The following is a 19563-nucleotide window of genomic DNA, read 5'->3' as shown; positions in this document are numbered from 1 at the left end:
CCCCTGTAGGCAGTTGCACATTCAACAAGTGCTTTGGTTGTTAGTGCTGCTGCCATGGGGTTAGCTCACAACCTATATATGACTGAACCTGTAAATGGAACGACCTTGTGAACAAACTCGATGCAATGTTATGTCTGAATAGGGCAGCACTGCAGCAGTACTGCTTGTGGTTAGCAAAATTAGAACTGCTGCAAATTTTAGTGCATTTGGAATCTGAAACTCTGAGACTGAGTTTATTACCTGTGCACCTGTTATATATTTACATCCTTCATTTACTCTTGAGTCTTGACATGTGATTATCTTAATTATGTTTCAATATAGTAATAATTTTACGTGCTTCCATTTCATTCCTTATGCTCTTATGTTATAAAAGCATGTAGATCAAAGTTTATTAAGATTGTTCTAATATATATATCATGATATTGTTATTAATTAGAAGATGCTGATCTTAATCTTGTAAATAAGATTGTGAATGAGTAGTTTGTTTTTTTTTTTTTTTTTTTCTTTTTTTTTTTTTTTTTTTTTTTTTAAAAAAAAAAGGCAATTAAAGGCTAATGACAAACTCCAAAGTGAACATACATAAGAAGTTGATACTAAAATATTAGGCAAACAAAAAAAATACTAAATTAAATGTTTTCTAACTTAACCAACATAGCTTGATTTAACAGAGTTTAAAGCTTAGTAATTATTATTTGAACACACATAAAATGCAAACAATACAAGAAATTGATATCTGAAATATGATCGTCATGGAAGGCTCTTGTATGGAGTTGAGCATTTAGTACGTAGGAGTTGGTATTGCTTTCTGGGGGATTCTATAACCTCCGAAGAACTAATCCCTTCGCGTTGTATCTTCCGGTTGGCCTCTTTCAAGGTGTTTAACACCTTGATGAATTGACGCCCACACTCCTCAGTGTATGGAATGACTGGTATAGGGAATGATAGGCACTCGTCTATTAACTTTGAATGCTCGGCCTCAGTAAACTGAGATAACCGGTCTTGACTTGTACCAAAATAGTCGGTTTCTAACCCTTTTTCTTCGGTGTCCAAAGTTTCGAGTGCCTCGTCGATGTGCTTCTGGCACTTTGGTGTAAGCTGGGCATTGGCATTTGGTGAAGGCTTGGCATTGGCAACGCTAATGGTTAGCACAATTAGCACCACCACACACAACATTCCTACGCCCTGCGACTTTGGCTTATGCACAACCATTTTTAGTAAGTGTAACACTAATAATTAGCTTTAGCCTTTAGGAGTATATAATGGACTCAATGGAGGATGATTGGTTATAGTGTTATACTACGTATGAAAACTGGAATTCTACTGATGAAATATATATAGCACTCGCTCAATCATTTTTAATTTTGCAACGTAACTTTTTAAGTATTTTTCTAAATATACGTGCTTCCCATTTGCTTACTACATACTTTTATGTAATTATGCACTACTAATCCATGATTACACTAATGATTAGAGATATAATATTATATTGTAAAATGATTCACCAACCGGCTACAACGTTTGATTTAATTTGTTATCTAATATACAACTGTATCATAATGGAATGTTGTGTTAAGTAATAAATTTGGAAATAATCAACAACACTAATGAAGATAAAAGACTCCATACACGAATTTACCTTAATAGAATCCCGAGATACCAAGTAGATTATATAAATAACCATCTCTTGTAACTTTTTCCTACCAATGCAACATGATTCTAAAATAATCACATAATTGTATCAAACTCGTTCTTGGGACTTTTTACACTATGATAAGACTCTTTTGATTCCAAACCAACTTATATGACTCTAAGGGGATACCCCACACTTTCATTTAAATTTTGTTAAGATTTCAAAAGGCTAGCCTTTAAAGTGTGGATTGCCATTAGTTTTGGACTACTTTCGACTTTTTAGGACCTAAAAAGGATTTGGACCCTAAAACACCCCGGGACTTAGGAATCCACTTGAATGTTTAAAAATATTCACTTTGCCTTAAAATGTCAATTTATCTCAAAGCCACCATGGACCTTTATATGATCGACTAATAGAGTCATATATGGTTCCAAACAATTTGACATGAAATGTATTTCCTACAATCTCGAGATTTTTTTTGATGTCGGAGCCCAAAAAACTTTCAATTTCGTGTATTATAGCCTTTAATTTGGTAAAATTGTTGACTTTACGGGACCCATAAGAGAAAAGTGATTGGGTTGTTCCCATGGACCCCACAACACCTGAGGAGACCATTTAGGTAGTTGGAATCATCCACTTGCCTATAGACCATTAATTTAGCCATTTGTAAGTACACCTCCTAATCAACTCAAAGCCACCATGGGCCCTATATAACCAACTAGTGGTCATTTATGGTTCCAAACAATATTATATGATCTCATAACACGTCCCCTACAATCTTGAGAATTTTTTACAACGGACCCAGATATTTCTGAAATTGGTCCGATTTCGTGTATTATATAACCATAAATTTTAGATAATTTTGGACTTTTCCGGACTTGGAAAGGAAATAGGTCAAGGTGTTTCTTATGGATCCCTTGACACCCCTGAAGGCCATGTGAGTGGTTGAAACCGTCCACTTTGCCTTTAAACAATCAATATGATTGTTTTGTATATGCCTCCTTCCATTGGCTAAAGTCACACCATGGGCCTTTATGTGATCGATTAATAAAAATATATGTTTCAAAACAACATTATATGATCCCAAAATACAACCTTTACAATTTGATGATGTTTCTAATACGAGATCTCGAAAGCTTCAAAATTGACCTAGAGAACAAGGTGTTACCTAGGGTTTCCAAAAGGGCCTTAGGTGGCCTATTTAGTATTTAGTGTCCAAAACCATCTCCTTCATGCTTTGATTCACCCTTCATCACCATATTTTAAGATGTATTCTCTTGTTTTCATAAAATTAAAGAGTACTATCCAAGGTTATCAAGTTGTTTTTCGATATTTGTACTATGTTTTGTATTTGTGAGAGTTTTAAGAGGTTGGTACCCTGAAATTACAAAATAATTTTATCTATAAGTTACAAACGATGGTTAAATAAAGTTTGTGAATAATGCAAAAATTAAAGTGTTAATTAAATTTATTAAACAGGTAGTATAAAGGAGGTTTTTAAAAAATGGAAATCCAACTTGTAGATTGAACCTGGCTTTAGTCTAGAAGTTAAGTTTGATATGGGCTGGACTATATGGGCCTAAACTATACTTAAAAGTTGAAAACTATTATTTGGATGTCTGTGTCACCTCACCTTAACTTGTGTATATTGAGCCCAAAGGGCAAAAATTCAGCATAAAAAATAGAATCAAGAGATGAACTACATACAAAATTTGGAGATATATGACTACTTGACTAGTAATACTCCAGAAGAAAATGGTGAATGAAGCTGCAAAATGTATATACATACCAATATACCATACAGATAACTCGATAAGGCGATAGCACAATTTGTTACCAATTGCATCACAAATCAAACAGGCGCAAAAATGCAAATTTTGAGCTACAAGTATTGGCAGGAAAATCATGATAATTTAGTGGTAAGGTTTAAAACATTTATGCAATGTATTGAACATATAGTGGCTACACAGGCCGATGATAAGAAGTACAGCTTATTAGGGGAAGATCTGCAATTTAACCTAACACCCCATTGTTACTCGTAGATTCAACAACGTGGATAGTTTACTCTTGCTGTCTTGCATATTCTTCTTGTGTAAGAACCTAACTTGAACGAGTCCTTGCACGAAGAATAGAGTAGCAATTCTTCTCATAAAATTATGATGTACGTATTAGATTACATGTTCAATACATCTTTGGCTCAATGCCTCTAAAAGTCTAAAACTCTATCGTAACATTTTTTCAAAGTTAAAAAATTTATTGTCAATATACAGGCATAAGGCTGGAGTGATTAACTACATAAACTCTACCAAATAAAATTTATTGTAAACGAACCTTTGTTTCAGCTCAAATCCTCAACAAAAAGTAAACATGAGCTACACTGCAAAATTTGGAAAAAATTTGCCGGTAAATATTTTTCACAACATATAATCAAATTACAGTTTGCCAATCTTATATAGCAACAGCAGCTGGTTTAGCAGGTTTTTCAGGCTTCATTGAACAAAAGAGATTAAGAACATCTGCATGATTCCTGATATATTGTGGGCACATGGCCAGCAGATTTTGAGCTTTGCTATGCCTTCCAGCCTTCAAAAGTGCTTCAAATACTCGGAGGAAAACGTTGGTGGATGGATACTTGTTCACAGTCATAGCCTTGAAAAAGACCATGGCCTCATTCGCAGTTCCTCTCTTCACAAGGTAAGTTATAAATGGATCCAAGAATGGAGGGAACCCATTACTCTTCATCAAACCAAGAAGACTACAGGCTTCTTGGAAACCCTTCTGAACCAAGAGCTTGCTAATTAGAGTCTTGTATGTAGTATGCTCCGGCTTTATGTCCACTTTGTTAACAATATCAGATAGTACCTTGAAAGCTTCAGCAGCTCTGTCTCTGTTGCAGTAAGCATTTACCAACAAATCAAGCGCATATCCAGCAGAAGTGGCTTCCCCTTTTTCAACCATCGTTTCGAAACAATCCTTTGCCTTTTCAAGATCACCACCAATACAATGTCCTTCAATCACCGATACCCATGTCCTGTGATCAGGGGTCATACCACACTCCTCTAGTTTCACCATAAACTCATTCGCTTCATCTTTCATCCTAGAACTACTTAGATCAAAAGCAACCCTATTTTGCATAGCCCCACTCGGTTTATACCCACCTTTAACCATAGCATCTAAGACATTGTTATACATCCTCATCCTCCCAACACTGGTCAATGATTTGAGCACAGCATCCAGCATAGAATCATCCAAAGCAAAACCCTTATCCGTAAAGGCCTTAACAACTCTGGAAAACAGTTCCATGTCAAGCACCTTGGCAACAGCAATTTTCTTTATAAGAAACGTGCAGTCCCGTCGAGAAGGCCTGTTTGCCCCATTCATCGCAACCTCATATAGGCTAACCGAATCCTTCATCATTCTCTTTTTGACAAACCTTTCCAAGACCTTAACATAAGTCTCCAACTCTATCTCATACCCTGCATTTTTCATATCCTCAACAACAATCCAAAACCTATCCAAGCATTCCTGTCTACCCAATACAACCGCCATCGCGTTATAAGTTTGCTGATCATGTTTAAACAAACCACTCTCTTCCACCCACCTAAAAAAGATCAAACCCTTCATAGGCTCTTCACTAAGCTTCTCCAACACCATTTTAACCAATTCAGTAGTATACTCAACACCTAGTGCACTCAACTCCTTCTCAACATTCTCATCCCAAGCTTCCCTCCTAACAATCTTACCAACCCTAGCCGAAGCCGTATCGACCGATGCCCCAGTTAGGTCCTTTGAATACAAACCCTTCAATTTCTCAACATCAGATTGCAAACCATCTTTCTCAAACCTCTCTAATACCTTATCAAATGCACCTTTTCTAACACCATAACCCCTTTTCCTCATAGAATCAACCATTTCCCAGAATTCCTTAACAAGCGCATTACTACCCAAAATCCCTAACATGAAATTATAAGCTTTCGAGCTCAAAGTACCATTTTCCCTTTCCAAAACCCAATCAAATAACTTAATTGCAGTTTTAGGATCCGAATTAAGATCTCTAAGCACATTTACAAGCAGATCACGAGTAATAACAACATTATTAGCATCTAATTCGTTCTTAATCTCATCCCCATTAATGGGTTTATTGAAGATACTGAGTAAAGTTAAAGATTCAGGGGATTGTTCATGAATAGATGAAAAATGACGCAGAAAAGGGTGCTCAAAATGGTTGAAATGAGGGAGAAAGGAGGAAGAAGAAAGAGAACATTTGGGAGTGGAAGTTACCTGGAGGTGAGAGAGCGGTCTGGAGACGGATGTTGGAGAGAGAAAGTGACGATTACGAAGAAGAAGACGCCATTGATTTCTCATGTCGCAGAGCTTCGAACTGAAATTTGAGATGAATTTTTTGTAGAGAGAGAAAGAAGAAAGAAGAAAGAAGTGTAGGGTTTTTGGGGGAGATTTTAGTTGGAAAAGTGTTGGGCTATCAGATGTTAAAATGGGCCTATTGATTTGACGAGTAATCGAATTTGGGTTTGTTACCGTTGCTCCGTTTAGGGCCTGTTTCGATTTACTGAAATGAACTAATTAAATTGAAGTGAATTGAACTGAATAGAGCTAAAATGAATTGCTAATGAGAGAAGAAAATTAAGAATTGAACTGACTGGAGCTGAAATGAACTGAAATTAAGCTGAACAGAATAAGCCCTTAGCTGCTTGATAGGAAGCTTGATAGGAAATTGACATTAACTCAAATTTGCCTCGGTTTGCGTGTTTTGGTACTTGAGAGGATAACTTACTTTGATAAGGTTTTGGACTTTTGGGGATCATTGTGATCCCTATGGGTCAAATACTCAGATTTGAGATTGATTGAAAAATTGGCAACAAAAAAAATAAATAGAAAAGCCTCGGCTTCGAGTGCATAGAATTACCTTACATTGCGTGCTTCGGTTTCCAAGATACAAAAGTGCTTAGTTAAGGTTGGGATCAATTTGACTCGTAAAGATCAAGTAAGAGGATAAACATCTAAATTTGGTTGCATGGAATCGTCTCAGTTTGCATGCTTCGATTTTTGAGTCACGGAAATTGTTGTGTTAAAGTGTTGGAGTTCATTAGGCCCTTCATGATCAAAGCTGAGGTCGATATTAGCAAAAAAAATATTATAAATAAATAAATACATGTTTCATTTTGAGTGGGTGGAATTGTCTCAATTTGCGCGTTTCAACTCCGAGACATCATTTTTGCCCGGTTCATGTTTTGAGGATCATTTTGGCCCCTTAAGCCTCAAATTTAAGGTCGAGCTTTCATTATTATGAGATAAGTTTGAGATGGGGATTTGACGGGTCTAAGATGGGGATTAGGTAGGTGGTGAATACTGAATTGAATGGTTTGAGACAAACAAGTATAGTTAGTACGTAGTTATTATTCAAACACCAATACCATAAATTTGATTCTTGGGGGTATCACTAAAGTTAAGATGAAATTTAGACTACGAAGACACAAGTTAACATAATTCAGAGTAATAGTTCTAAAATCAACACTTCACTACAATACATTAGTACGAGCAACATTCATATCTTCATACACTCAATTCCTCTAAAGTACACCCAATATCAAGCGTTTCTAGCTCCATCACTAAAGTCAGAAATAGAGTTAAAGTGGATTTGTGGTTGATCATCCATTTATCCTAAAGACTTACAGTGCCATTCAATGAGGAACTTCCAACTTGCAGAAAACTCACACTTTTACAAAGAAGTGAAGAGAGAGTAACTTTGTAAGATGAAGAACACATAAAACCTTAAAACACAAGTCATAAAGCTTATACCAATTACCATTTACCAACTCCAAGTATGAAGTATTATTTAGTCTAAAACAAAGTCAAATTATACTACGTGTATAGAAATTCATGAAAATAGATATACAAATCATTCATCATAAACAACCAATTAGTTCAAGTGAATCCATTATTGCATACTTTGCTAGCTTCAATTCGCCACCTGATCATAGAATGTATCCTAGTAATCAATCCAAAGGACGAAGTTCAATACCATGAACAATAAGACCACGTTTCCAATTGAGATCTTCAACCTGCCTTAAACTCATCTCTAATACCACCCCTTGATCAGCATCAGCACCAACTTGATACCTACCCATCTCTATTTCCATCCACCCATCACCTCTTGTAACCGGAAGCTCTTCAGGCCTCCTCGAAAGTCTCCTAACTGAGGGTTCCTTAAGATAGAATTTCTTAACAACCACGGTGTAATCTTGTGTAGGTAGCCCTTCTTCGGTAACCTCTGAAATAGATACATTCACTGGTGTATATTCAAATCCTTGATGATTGTTTAAACACAAAATATGCACCATAAGTTGTCTTTGGTGAAAGGACTTTGGTGTGCATTTTCCCTTTTATGTCCAGCCAACATACGTTTTCGAGCACAGCAGCTTCTGGAAACCTAAAGAATAAGAATGCATATAGCACATATGCACAACAATAACTCAATTTACTTAGTACTCGTAACAACTTTCAAGATTTATCAAAGGGTATGCACATACATTCATGATTTGTTGATTTAATGCATTGAAATTCACAAGTGATTGGCTAGAAGATACAATGCAATAGAAAAATCTGGTTGAACAGATGCTAAGCAAGTAAGCATTGCAATTTAAAAGACTTTATACTACAGAGTTGAAAAAAGTTCATTAAATCTACACATGGCAAAGTTCGTTACATATACCTGAAGTCCAATAGGCAACTTGCTGACCTAAACTTGAATGGATTTAACAATTACTGTATCTAACAAAGAGTAATTTCTCATAATAAGCCATGAAATGAACTGAATATAACTCGATCCAACCAACCTGCATCTGAAACAAACTGAGCTAGTCCCAACTCAAACATGACTCTAACCAAATCTGATCCTAATGTGTGACAGTTTGTTGCAAGTATGAAATCATGCGCTAGTTCATCTATATATAGAGTACATAGTTTTTATGCCATACAGCATTTCACAACATCGGATGATTGCATAAAAGGAAAGAGACAGAGAGAGACACCTTGATTCGGGTACTGCGCTCCAACTCCAATACTGAGGTGTGCCTCCCCATGTAATCATCAGGGCCCTAGCCCCAAGCATGTAGCAATTCTTTCCAGTCCATTTATCCAAGCCAAAGCTCTAATTCATGTGTGTATACATATATAAAAAGCATTAAATATAATGTTACTTTACAATAACAAATTAACAAGGAAAAATTGAAGTGTACAATTTTACAAGTTGACAAAAGATTGATTATCCTTGTCATACTCGTTTTACAATGTTTCCAGGCATAATATATGTTACCCTTCCGCCCCTTAATTTCCATCATTTCCTTTTTGAAAACTCGAATAAGACTGACTAACTAATTTAGCCGACATCTGGTCCACACCATTACAATATAGTTAAAGAATTCACATAACCAAGAAAAAATTACTTGATCTAACAAATAGTGCTATAAAAGTCAAACACTTGATCGATGAACAACAAAATAAAGCAGATGACTAAGATATAAAAATGAAAAGTTTACCTGAGTATTATTGTTGAGGAGAATAGAACGGCAGAGATGTGTAAAGAGGTCCTTCTTAGAAGTAAGTTGATGAAGTATAGAAGACACAGAAGATCGAGAGATTATTTCATCAGCACAAGCCGACGGCAGAAATTTCTCTCACACGGTATTGGATCCCGAAGCCAAATAGAATTGCTTTGACACCAGCTGTGATCGGAAGACATCGACAGGGGACGTCAAAGAAAGGATATGCGACAGGCACTCTTCAGGTAACTCCAATATGTTCACACAAGACATGTTCAACCTTTCTAGTTGTAGATGATGATATTTGGTAACTTGGTAAGAAAACTTCTAGGCTAAGAAGGTGACTATTTCTTAGATAAAAAGACTTAAAATACTTCCTGAGTAGCTGGCAGTCTGGCAAACAATATTATGTTAATGGTCACCATTGCTTTTTGCTTAGGTTGAAAGACTTGAAACTAGCAAACAAATTAGAGTTATAGACTTTGACTACATATGATTGGTACTACGTATATAATTAGAAAAAGACTGTTGAGTTTACTTGATGAAATACGGAATTTTCTAATCTGATATGAAACTTAAGAATTGATATTCTTGATCCTGTGTGACTTCATTGGAAATTTTTTATTATAAGCATTATGTGGATAAGAAAAACCAATGAGGTCTCCATAATAATACATTATCAATACGAAAATACGCACAATATCAAACACTTCCAGCTCGACCATTTAGTCAGAAATAGAGGTAAAGTGGATGATCATCCTAAAGACGTGCTGTGTCAGTAATCATACCACTCTATCCTTTTGACTTTTTATGAGGAACTTCCAATATGCAGCCTAAACAAGCACTTCCTTGCAGAAAATTTTCAGATTAATAGATGGCTTGGAGTACTCGCCTGACATTATCTTGGATGCAATGACAGCATTGGCAGCTTCAGTGTAATGAACTCCATCCCAGCTCACAGAATGAGATGGATCAGTGCAAGCAGTTGCTGTCGGTTCACCACAAGTCTTCTTGTCTACATAGTTATAGGGAGGCCCTCCGTTGCCACAGCAAGCCATTAAGGGGTTTTCAAAGCCTGGATGTAATTATAATGCAAAATTAATCTGTAACCTTGCTATTCAGTAAAATATAGCTTCAATTTTGAAAACATTTATTAAAACTCACCATATCTCCCTGGATTGGCAAACAGATCATATTTGATAGCATACATATCAACGTGCACAACTAAAGCCTCCTTGAGTTCGGTTCTTAATTTATCACAGAGGTTACTCAAACCGTCATTGAAAGCCTTTGCACCATTGTTATAAAGTGCCAGGCACCCCAATTCGTCCAATTCACTGTCATTCTTCTTTCGCAATGCTAGAGTTTGTGGTAAGCAGCCTAAGGGCCCAGTATTGTATATCCAAAATTTTCTAGCACCAAGTTTGTATAATGCCTGTAATATGAACAGGTGAACCAGTCATGAGACTTGTAGATTATTTTGTTAAGTATTGCTCAAACAAAGCGGAATGAGACGGTTGAATCAGTCAGTATTGATGAAAAATAAAGGGAGGTATCTACTTCAGGCAGTGACTAAATTTAATTTAATAGAAATGAAAGCTGTAAAGTATATACAAAAAAATTTACTAACACTCATGCAACAACCTATGTAAGCAGACCTTAGTAGAATTTTCAATCCTCTCGAGGATGATTGGAATTTTGTTGACAACTACTTGATAACTTGAGTTTGCTACAAGAGCAAGATTAACATCATTCTGCCCAATGTCTATTGAATAAACAGCAGTCTTGAACTCCTTTTCACTGATCATTGATCCTTTACCTGTTACAATGTAAAGCAGGGTAGCATGATATAATTTCTAGATAAGCAATGGTAAATTTCAAAGCGTTGACTGAGCCAGAAGTGAATAACATAAAAACAAGCACTGTAACAACACACTCAAACATTTTTTTTTTTTTTTTTTTTTGACAAGAACACTCAAACAATTTCTTGTAAACACTGAATAAAACAAACAGCAACACCAAAAGTACCTCGTCCCCTGAGCTCTCTTGTGCGATTCTGGAAGTGGCCAAATTGCCCTGCCTGAGTGGATATTGAGAAAGGGTTGTATAGACTAACTTCAGTAGAAGCACCGGCTACAGCAAAATTTACACCATGGCTAAAATCTGACCCTGAAGATTCTAGGTATGCGCTTAGAAGATCCATCTTCAAGTTCTGACCTGTAAGATAAGCAAAAGATTTATATTATAAATATACTTTTACTGAACACCACTCAGTTTATACCAAAATCTGAACAAAAACAAACTAAATGTATCTTTACAACAATATTTCAACTAGCTGTTTGATATAAGAAAAAGGCGTACAAATGAAATCGATGTATAGTCGACCATTGCAGAAGCGACCAGTGGGCCTGTGGAAGAACTGCTGACCAGATGGGGGGCCTAGATAGAGGCCAAGAGCAGTCATAAGAGCTCCCGGGTCAGAGTTTGAATCCCCGAAATTGAAGAGAACACAGTTTGAGTGAGCCAACCCCAGTGCAGGAAGAATTACTAGCACTGAGAGATACAACTGGAATCCAAAAAGAACATGAAGCCTAGCAGGTTGATCTCTCATTTCTTCCCTTCACCTTTCTTTCCGCTATAAATTCTGTTTTATAGGCAGCATAACTTGTTCTTTAGTATTTATAATCTTCATCTAAACTTTTACTATGAGTATTCTATCAGCAAACAGGAAGATCACATGCAGCTAGTCAATTCTATATTATCCAATACTAATATAGAATATGGAGTATTCAGCCAGATAGGGATGAAAGCTTGCTATATTTTTTTCATGAAGATAAAGTTGCATAATTATAAGATACTTTAATTTAAAACCACTTGGCTATGTTCAACTTGCAAAAAGTCAAATCACTGCCAAGATCCTAGATTTAGTAACTTCAAAAGTAAATTGACTAGCTAGTGGCACTCATAAAGGACTTTATTATCCTCAACCAAGGATTACTTGTTCATTAGGTTGCATTGTTTGATAGAAAGTTTTAGCTGATTTGCTGATGTAACGATACGATTGATAAACAGGCCCAAACCACTTAACACATAAATGAACAGGACATTCAACATAGAGAAACCTCCTGCTGCTACTTCAAAAAGCTCATCTAACATAGCATTATAGGTTATAGCAATGATAATGGGATCTCTGACAGAAATTTTAGATAAGTCTACTTGTGTTGTTGATGAAGTCTTGGTCTTCTCCATAGTACAGATGTTGCGTATGATTAATCATTTTCCTAATATGGAGTACAATATTTTAATCTTCAGGACATTATTATATAGACAAAATACTCTGAATCTGCAGGTTTAAAGAACTTAAATTTAAGGAATTTTTTTGGCTGCATTATGCAAATTGACATTAAACAACATTAGAAAAGAAAAGAGGATGACGTTTAATGCAGTACAATTATACGATATACAACACATCACGTATACGTAAAGATCTAATCATGTGTCAAAAAAATATAAACAAGTATTGACTTAGTCCATTTGCACAGCCCAATTGTATTAGTATTACGTGGATCATAATAACAATCACGCCTTCAAATATTAGTAGCCTTCATGGAGAGAAAGTAAAGCACTAGGATTGAAACTCGAGATAAAATATGCTTACGTTGTTTTTGGGTGAGACTATGTGAGAATCATACTTGCATATTTATAATTTGCACCTACATATTTAGCTCTAGATTAAGCTAAGTTTGATGGTCATTGTCTTCCAATGTCTTCTTATTAGGAAATACAACATTAAACTCAAATCTAGGAACTTGAATAGAAAACATATATTTTTATATGGAAGCTCCTTAAGTAAGAAAAAAAAACTTTTGTAGAAAATCTATCAACACAAACCTTTTCCAGTGTCTCCACAGTCCACAGTGAATGTTGCTGTTGATACTCCATCCAGCCAGAATCCAAGTTTGTAACATTGTTAATCCTCCCATGTCCCAGCTGACTCATACAGATACTGAGATACAGGGGTGGCATATGGGATGCCGCTGCACTGTGTAACAACTAGCAAGCATCAACTTCATAACCTCCTTGGAAGCAAAACTTGAAATCTATTAACTCTATTCACCTCACCTTCACTTATGGAAGCAGTCCTCATACAAACACAGACGGAGTAATAAGAAATCGCTTTATAAAAGGCTACAACGGAGTGTCTGACCACATACAAGACCAACAAAGTTCTACCCTAAAACCAATCACCAGAGTTGGTCATAATCCTTCCTAGTATGGGAAAGTGTCCAAACTCACATATAGGTTTTCCTTAACATAACTCGGTTTGACAAGAATTAGGCAAATATACAGGCTCAAACTAACAGTTCAATCTTTCTTTTTGCCATAGATTTCTCAAATAGTAATCAGCAAAGCAAAATTTACTTGAGCCAGGCCACTACTGAAACCAAGATCAAAGCATCAAGATTTGGGCTTTTCTGGGTACAGTAATCATCCAAGAATCACATTAATTTTCATTTTTTAATCACTGGTCAATCATCAGATATTAAACTCTAGAAAGTAAAGAGCTTTTTGAGTTGGGTATTTCATAAACAAATGGTATGTCCTGTAATTAGAAGAAATAAACTAACCCTATTCTCACTTGAGCATTTCGTCGAACACCTGATATGCATCCTCTGCTCCACCCCCTCTCATCAATCATCCCATCTCTTTGACTGAATCCAACGGCTCACAATTAACCATGCTCGAAATAAAACAGTGGGTACAGTTCAAATTTGTCAATTCTGAAATTAATTAACAACCAGTTATTGAAAACGAGGGAAACTGATGTTAACTTTTGTCATTATTTGCAAGAGGTCAAGAAAGAATACCCCTTTAATTGAATAAGCTATTGCGTAAAGATAACTTCTTCCTTGTTTGGTAGATTTTTCAGGAAAGAGAAAGCGATTACTATACTTGGCATCTAATCAAGCATTGATGCCCCACCTGGTGAAATGAATGGATTCTATTCAGCCACTCTGGTGAATTTGAATTTAAGTTCTAGGGAGTAATAAGATAAAAATGCTTGGCATGGGCTTTGTTGTACAAGTTTACCTATCGTGATTGGCGAGTCAAGGCAAAGTTATGTTATGTCGATATTTCATAAATAAGGCTCATACTCAACTTAGGATCTTGGGTCCTAGCCAATATACAGAATTTCATTGTGCCATTAGTTAATTGGTTTTAAACTTAACGGATTAGCATGCACGTTGAATTATCGTGCTTATGCCAAATTTTGGTAATATTGTCTCTATATAATCTATGGTCCACCAATGTGGACTTCACATAATCACATCTAGGTCAATTTTTTGCTAGACTCAAGCGTTAAATCTGTTAGTCATACCCAACTCTAGATCTTTAAATACCAAGATATTAAATTGTGTCTATTTAGAAGGAATTTTGTGACTTCAAGTGTGAAACATGTACCATTTTATTGATGAATACTTCTCGAAATAGAATAGGTTTTCAATTTTCCCTGTTGTAAAAATAAGTACGTGTTCATTAAAAATGTAAACCAAATTAGGACTTGCAAAGTTGCAATAAAGTAAGAAAAAACCAAATGGAACAAAAAACTAATAAGACATGATTTATAATATCTTAAATCTTAGGAGTAATTCTTGAAATTTCAGCTTCTAAAGTTAAGTACTATAAGCTATCATCCATTAAAAATTAAGCATGACTCGTGAATCATCTAGTTAACCGACGGTAATATCATAGAGTAAAACCGTTAAAACCAGTAGTTCTGGCATTATTATAAGGCGCCAAAGCTGTAGCAGTGAAGTTCCATTTAGACACGTTTAATATATGTGTTGAACGACTGGACGAATGAAGGCGAGGGTCCATTTAAGCATCTTGCACAATCTTTCCAACGCATTTCTCTCTTCCATTTTCTCTCTCTTCTATTTTCTCTCTCTAAAGTTTCCTCAATTATCGGATTCAAAGATTCAATCTTTCTCTTAGGGTTTCTTTGTTCAATGATATTTACTATTTTTTGAGTGAGGTAAGTATAATTCAGCTTTAATTTTTTCTTCTTTTTTCTGCAAATTAAATAATTTTTCTTTTTTATTTGTTTTATATTTATGCTTATTTAATATGTTGGAGTATTTAAATTATACTCCATTAATTTAATTTAATAGGTTCAGACAGATCTTTTGACTTTTTTTATTTGTTTATTGATCTAATGTTTTTTAACTAGTATACAAATCTGCAATTGTTTTATACTGATGCAAATTGTATTAGAATAATGTCAGATTATGCTGATTGATAAATCATGTTGTTATTATGCTTAATTTGGGAAAGTGTATTTGATAGTTTATTATTGGAGTGAGAAATAATTGATTGAAGTAAGTTCAGTAGTTTTTTTTTGTCAATAGCTAGGGTTTTGATGGTTGAAAAGAAGGAGAGTAATGATTGATGATATTTTGGAGGAATTAGCATAATTGGGTTCTGATGTAACGATTCTATTGAAAAGAAAGTATAGTATTTTATGTTGCTAGGTAGTTTTATAGTTAGCCTTTTAGTGAGACTTAGGAGTTAGGACTTGGGACTTTGGGAGTAAGGCTGGCCACGAGCCGGACCGAACTCTGACATGGCTCGGCTTGGGTTGATTGAATTATACAGAATTCGATCTCAAAGCCGAACTCACCTTGAACATCAAATTCAAACTTTGTGCTCAAGTTTGTCTCGTTAACAAACTAACCAAACCCTAACCAAATGATTCCCTTTATTTGTTATTGCATTATACTTTGGCTTAAACATAATTGATTTATAGAGTAGGAGAGATGAGAATTTTCGAAAGTTGGGAATCTTGCGATTAACATAGTTGAGTTAGTTGATGTCCGTCTTAACAAAGATTGGTTAATGATCACAGATATTTGGTCCATTGCTTTGATTTGGGGTTGGGTGATGGGAGATGATGACAGTTTTCAGATGGTGATTTAGGGACTTGTATTTTTAATTTAAAACCGTTTTAATGGAAAAGCCTATATACTGAAGAGTTTGAGATTGTAAAGATTGAAGCTTGTATGAAAGTAGCCAAATCCAACCTAATAAAAAATTGAGATTATGTTTTTTGCCGTGAAACATAAGAAGGATGTGGCTATGTAGGATAATAGAACTCATTTCTCATTGAACTGTTGTACGTCAATGTAATCAAGTACTGAGTACTGACTCTTAGGGAAAGATATGTATACAGTGATAGTCATAACTCGAGTGATTTTCTTCTCATGTTTTTCATTGAAATACTATTAGCTACTAGACATGCATTCTTTGTGATTTCTTGCTTTCTTTCAACTGTTTTCCCTGAAGATCTGATTATGTGACATCCTTAATTTCATAAAATTGTGTTATGGTTTACTTGTGCAGAAAACGTTTATCTTTCACATGGATGTTCTTCTCTACCATGCAGCACCTTCTCATGTACGATCACAGTTGATAGAGAAAAAATCAACTTCACCAGGATTGCAGTCTTTTTTAGGGGAAAAAACACAAGTCCTATGTACCCCAAGGAAACATTATTTAGTAAAAAACCTTTATCATCAAGAAGCTTCAGGGTCACTTAACTCTATTCAAAATCGTCAGATTGCACCAAGAGCTTTCAATGAAAGTTTTAGTGGGACTGTGGTTGGTGGGGAACAGAGTTTGGAAGATATATCAGATAGAGCAGATTCAGTGCCAAAGGTTCTGATCCCAGGGTTGCCAGATTATTCAACAGGTGAATCAAGTACTTCCGTTAGTAGTTGTTATTGGGAATGGAAACCAAAACTTAACGTGCATTATGAGAAAGCTGGATGTGAGAATGTAAATTCCCCACCAGTTCTTTTCCTTCCTGGATTTGGTGTTGGCAGCTTTCATTATGAAAAGCAGCTGAAAGATTTAGGGTGTGACTTTAGAGTATTTGCTCTGGATTTTCTTGGCCAAGGGAAGTCATTGCCTTTTGAAGATCCTGCTCCTTTGTTGAAGGAAGTAAATCTCTCTAAACAGAAGGATGAGACATGGGGGTTTGGAGAGAAAGCTGAACCATGGGCAGAAGAACTTGTTTACTCTGTTGATTTATGGAGGGAGCAAGTGCAGTCTTTTATTGAGCAGGTAAACTATTTAATGTTCCAAGATTTCTGGATAAAGCTGTCTGATCATTACTTTATTGATCATACATTACCCAATTTGCTTACTTAGATGACAAAGAGCTCAGATTTTGGTGCATACCATAGCTCTGAGCCTCTGAGGACTTGTCCCATATTATTGGCTTTTATTTCAAAAAAATCCTTTCTCTACTTGGCTAGACCCAATAAGAGACTTTAGCTGTACTTTTTCTATGGAACTCACATGTTCTACTGTCTTAGTATGTAAATGCTGCTGCTTGCTGCCTTTTTCAATTAGTCGCAGCCATGTGTAGCACTTTCTCCTTATTCTTGCATACCATTATCATCATTGCTTCCCAAATTCCCGAAACCACTTCAAGTTCTTATAACTATCGAGCACGGATTTAATGAACCCTACTTAAATGATTGCAGGTCATTGGTGAACCAGTTTATATTGTGGGGAATTCACTTGGAGGATATGTTGCAACCTATTTTGCAGCATGTAACCCTCAGTTAGTAAAGGGTGTTACTCTGCTCAATGCAACACCTTTTTGGGGATTTCTTCCAAATCCTACAAAATCTCCTTTGCTATCTAGGATGTTTCCTCCAGCTGGAACTTTTCCTCTGCCTGCTAATGTAACTAAGCTCATGGACATAGTGTAAGCTTCATATCCCATGATTCCCATCTCTAATTTGATTTTTATGCAACTTCCCTTGGCAACCCCATATTCTGTTCAACACTTACTAGAATATAATTTTAACTGCTGCTTATTAGTGCAAGCCTTGAATTTCGCCTTTTGTTATTGTAGTTGGCAAAAAATGAGTGATCCGGAAACCATAGCAGAGCTACTCAGGCAGGTTTATGCAGACCATTCAACAGATGTTGATAAAGTCTTTTCTCAGATAGTGGAGACTACAGAACATCCTGCTGCTGCTGCAGCATTTGCCTCAATCATGTGTGCCCCCACTGGTGAACTATCTTTTGACGAGTCTTTATCAAGGTAGTTACACCTAGATTATCCTCCTTGTATCTTCACCTGCGTTTATCAGTTTAGATCTCATGGCTCCAAATGTTGAGATCCTCTATTTTGTAAATGTGTAGATGTCGAGATAGCAATGTTCCTGTTTGTCTCGTGTATGGGAAAGAAGATCCATGGGTGAAGCCCTTTTGGGGACAACATGTGAAGAAGCAACTTCCAGAAGCTTCGTACTATGAAATTAGCCCTGCAGGTCATTGCCCTCATGATGAAGTTCCTGAGGTATGCCTCTGCTACCCAGATTCTGTACATGCTTGATTACTCATTAGTCATTAATCCTGGATGTACCCTATTCCTTGTATCCGCCTTTCTAAATTACAGAATTTTTTCATTGTATATGTAGGTGGTGAACTATTTACTACGTGGTTGGATCAAAAGTGTAGAAGCGAAGGGGTCTGTTACACTGCCTCTGCTTGATGATCCAGAGGCTGTCCAAGATGATCTCACTAAGGACGTGGAATTTATCAGGGAAGACTCTAAAAAGTTAGTAAGAGTACGCTTTTTTGGCTCACAATTTTCGCTTTGGAAGCTAATACAATCTCAGATCAAAGATAGATTTAGGAACTTAAGATTGAAACCTCAATGACGAAGTCATGCACGAGTCATAGCTGCAACCTCTTGTAGATATGTAAATTTGCCTTATTCTTGTAATTGAACATACAGGATGTATTACTGATTAGTAATCAATGCCTGTGAAATTCTTGTGCATGTGCAGATAAATTGCTTAGTGTGATGAATCAGGGAAGAGTATGTTTGTAATCTGTCCTTGTTTGTATGTACAGTGATTTGTTAGAATATAATGTTGACCGATTGTTGAGTAGTCACAACTCGCAAGAACCACATGTGCGAAACCTAATAGGACTACTTTGAATGGAACTATTTAAAATGTTTAGTACTCCCTCTGTCTCCTTTAGTTCTTTCACTTCTTTGGTTTGTTAGAAACTTAAATACTGTAGTAAATATTACGCTGGATTATTACAGATTAAGACGTTGTTCACTTCACTTCAAAAAAAAAAAAAAAAAAAAAAAAAAAAAAAAAAGTAAAAATAATCTCAGTGCAGTAGCAAAAATAATTTTAGTTCAGTAAAAAGGAGAAATATAATAGAAAATCAGTTGCGCATCATCTAGCTAAATTAATTCCGTTTGGTGTAGAGCAAGTTTGGGTTAATCATTGTCCTTGTGAGGGTTAACCCGTATGTATTGTCGGACCTTTTGATCAT

The 19563-nt window shown here is 35.8% G+C and overlaps 2 protein-coding genes and 2 pseudogenes across 3 annotated transcripts; 1 reads left to right on the top strand and 3 right to left on the bottom strand.

The window, feature by feature from the left end:
• Positions 1 to 3837: 3837 nt before the first annotated feature.
• Positions 3838 to 6061, bottom strand: LOC145556497 (pentatricopeptide repeat-containing protein At3g02490, mitochondrial pseudogene; annotated as a pseudogene).
• A 1365-nt stretch (positions 6062 to 7426) lies between these two features.
• Positions 7427 to 9565, bottom strand: LOC145556496 (putative F-box protein PP2-B12; annotated as a pseudogene). Its single transcript, XR_014091870.1, has 3 exons — positions 9187 to 9565; positions 8680 to 8798; positions 7427 to 8078 (listed from the first exon to the last, which is right to left on the bottom strand). The product of XR_014091870.1 is annotated as a putative F-box protein PP2-B12 (transcript).
• A 194-nt stretch (positions 9566 to 9759) lies between these two features.
• Positions 9760 to 13806, bottom strand: LOC145556495 (GDSL esterase/lipase LIP-4-like). The gene is made up of 6 exons (XM_081618152.1): positions 13312 to 13806; positions 13081 to 13226; positions 11218 to 11406; positions 10848 to 11008; positions 10354 to 10624; positions 9760 to 10264 (listed from the first exon to the last, which is right to left on the bottom strand). Exons 3-6 carry the CDS (start codon positions 11390 to 11392, stop codon positions 10023 to 10025), a joined length of 849 nt encoding a protein of 282 aa, XP_081474278.1. The 5' UTR covers positions 11393 to 11406; positions 13081 to 13226; positions 13312 to 13806; the 3' UTR covers positions 9760 to 10022.
• Positions 13807 to 15031: 1225 nt separating this feature from the next.
• Positions 15032 to 19238, top strand: LOC145642205 (pheophytinase, chloroplastic-like). The gene is made up of 6 exons (XM_081693304.1): positions 15032 to 15226; positions 16591 to 17313; positions 17739 to 17965; positions 18116 to 18307; positions 18409 to 18565; positions 18687 to 19238. The coding sequence occupies exons 2-6, from the start codon at positions 16609 to 16611 to the stop codon at positions 18927 to 18929; spliced, it is 1524 nt and encodes a 507-aa protein (XP_081549430.1). The 5' UTR covers positions 15032 to 15226; positions 16591 to 16608; the 3' UTR covers positions 18930 to 19238.
• The last annotated feature ends 325 nt before the right edge of the window (positions 19239 to 19563 follow it).

The sequence above is a fragment of the Chenopodium album genome, chromosome 8, assembly GCF_948465745.1.
Source record: "Chenopodium album chromosome 8, dcCheAlbu1.1, whole genome shotgun sequence".
NCBI classification, from domain to species: Eukaryota; Viridiplantae; Streptophyta; class Magnoliopsida; order Caryophyllales; family Amaranthaceae; genus Chenopodium; species Chenopodium album.
Note: the sequence above shows the minus strand (reverse complement) of the source record. Positions and strands in the feature narration are given on the sequence as shown.

Bases quoted from the DNA above. Each gene is read 5' to 3' on its own strand.
- LOC145556495 (XM_081618152.1), bottom strand. From the start codon at position 11,392: ATGGATCTTCTAAGCGCATACCTAGAATCTTCAGGGTCAGATTTTAGC. The intron at 10,625-10,847 runs GTCTGCTTACAT...TTCATATTACAG, and splicing joins GGATTGAAAATTCTACTAAG to GCATTATACAAACTTGGTGC. The intron at 10,265-10,353 runs GTGAGTTTTAAT...AATTACATCCAG, and splicing joins TGCCAATCCAGGGAGATATG to GCTTTGAAAACCCCTTAATG.
- LOC145642205 (XM_081693304.1), top strand. From the start codon at position 16,609: ATGGATGTTCTTCTCTACCATGCAGCACCTTCTCATGTACGATCACAG. The intron at 17,314-17,738 runs GTAAACTATTTA...AAATGATTGCAG, and splicing joins TGCAGTCTTTTATTGAGCAG to GTCATTGGTGAACCAGTTTA. The intron at 18,566-18,686 runs GTATGCCTCTGC...TTGTATATGTAG, and splicing joins CTCATGATGAAGTTCCTGAG to GTGGTGAACTATTTACTACG.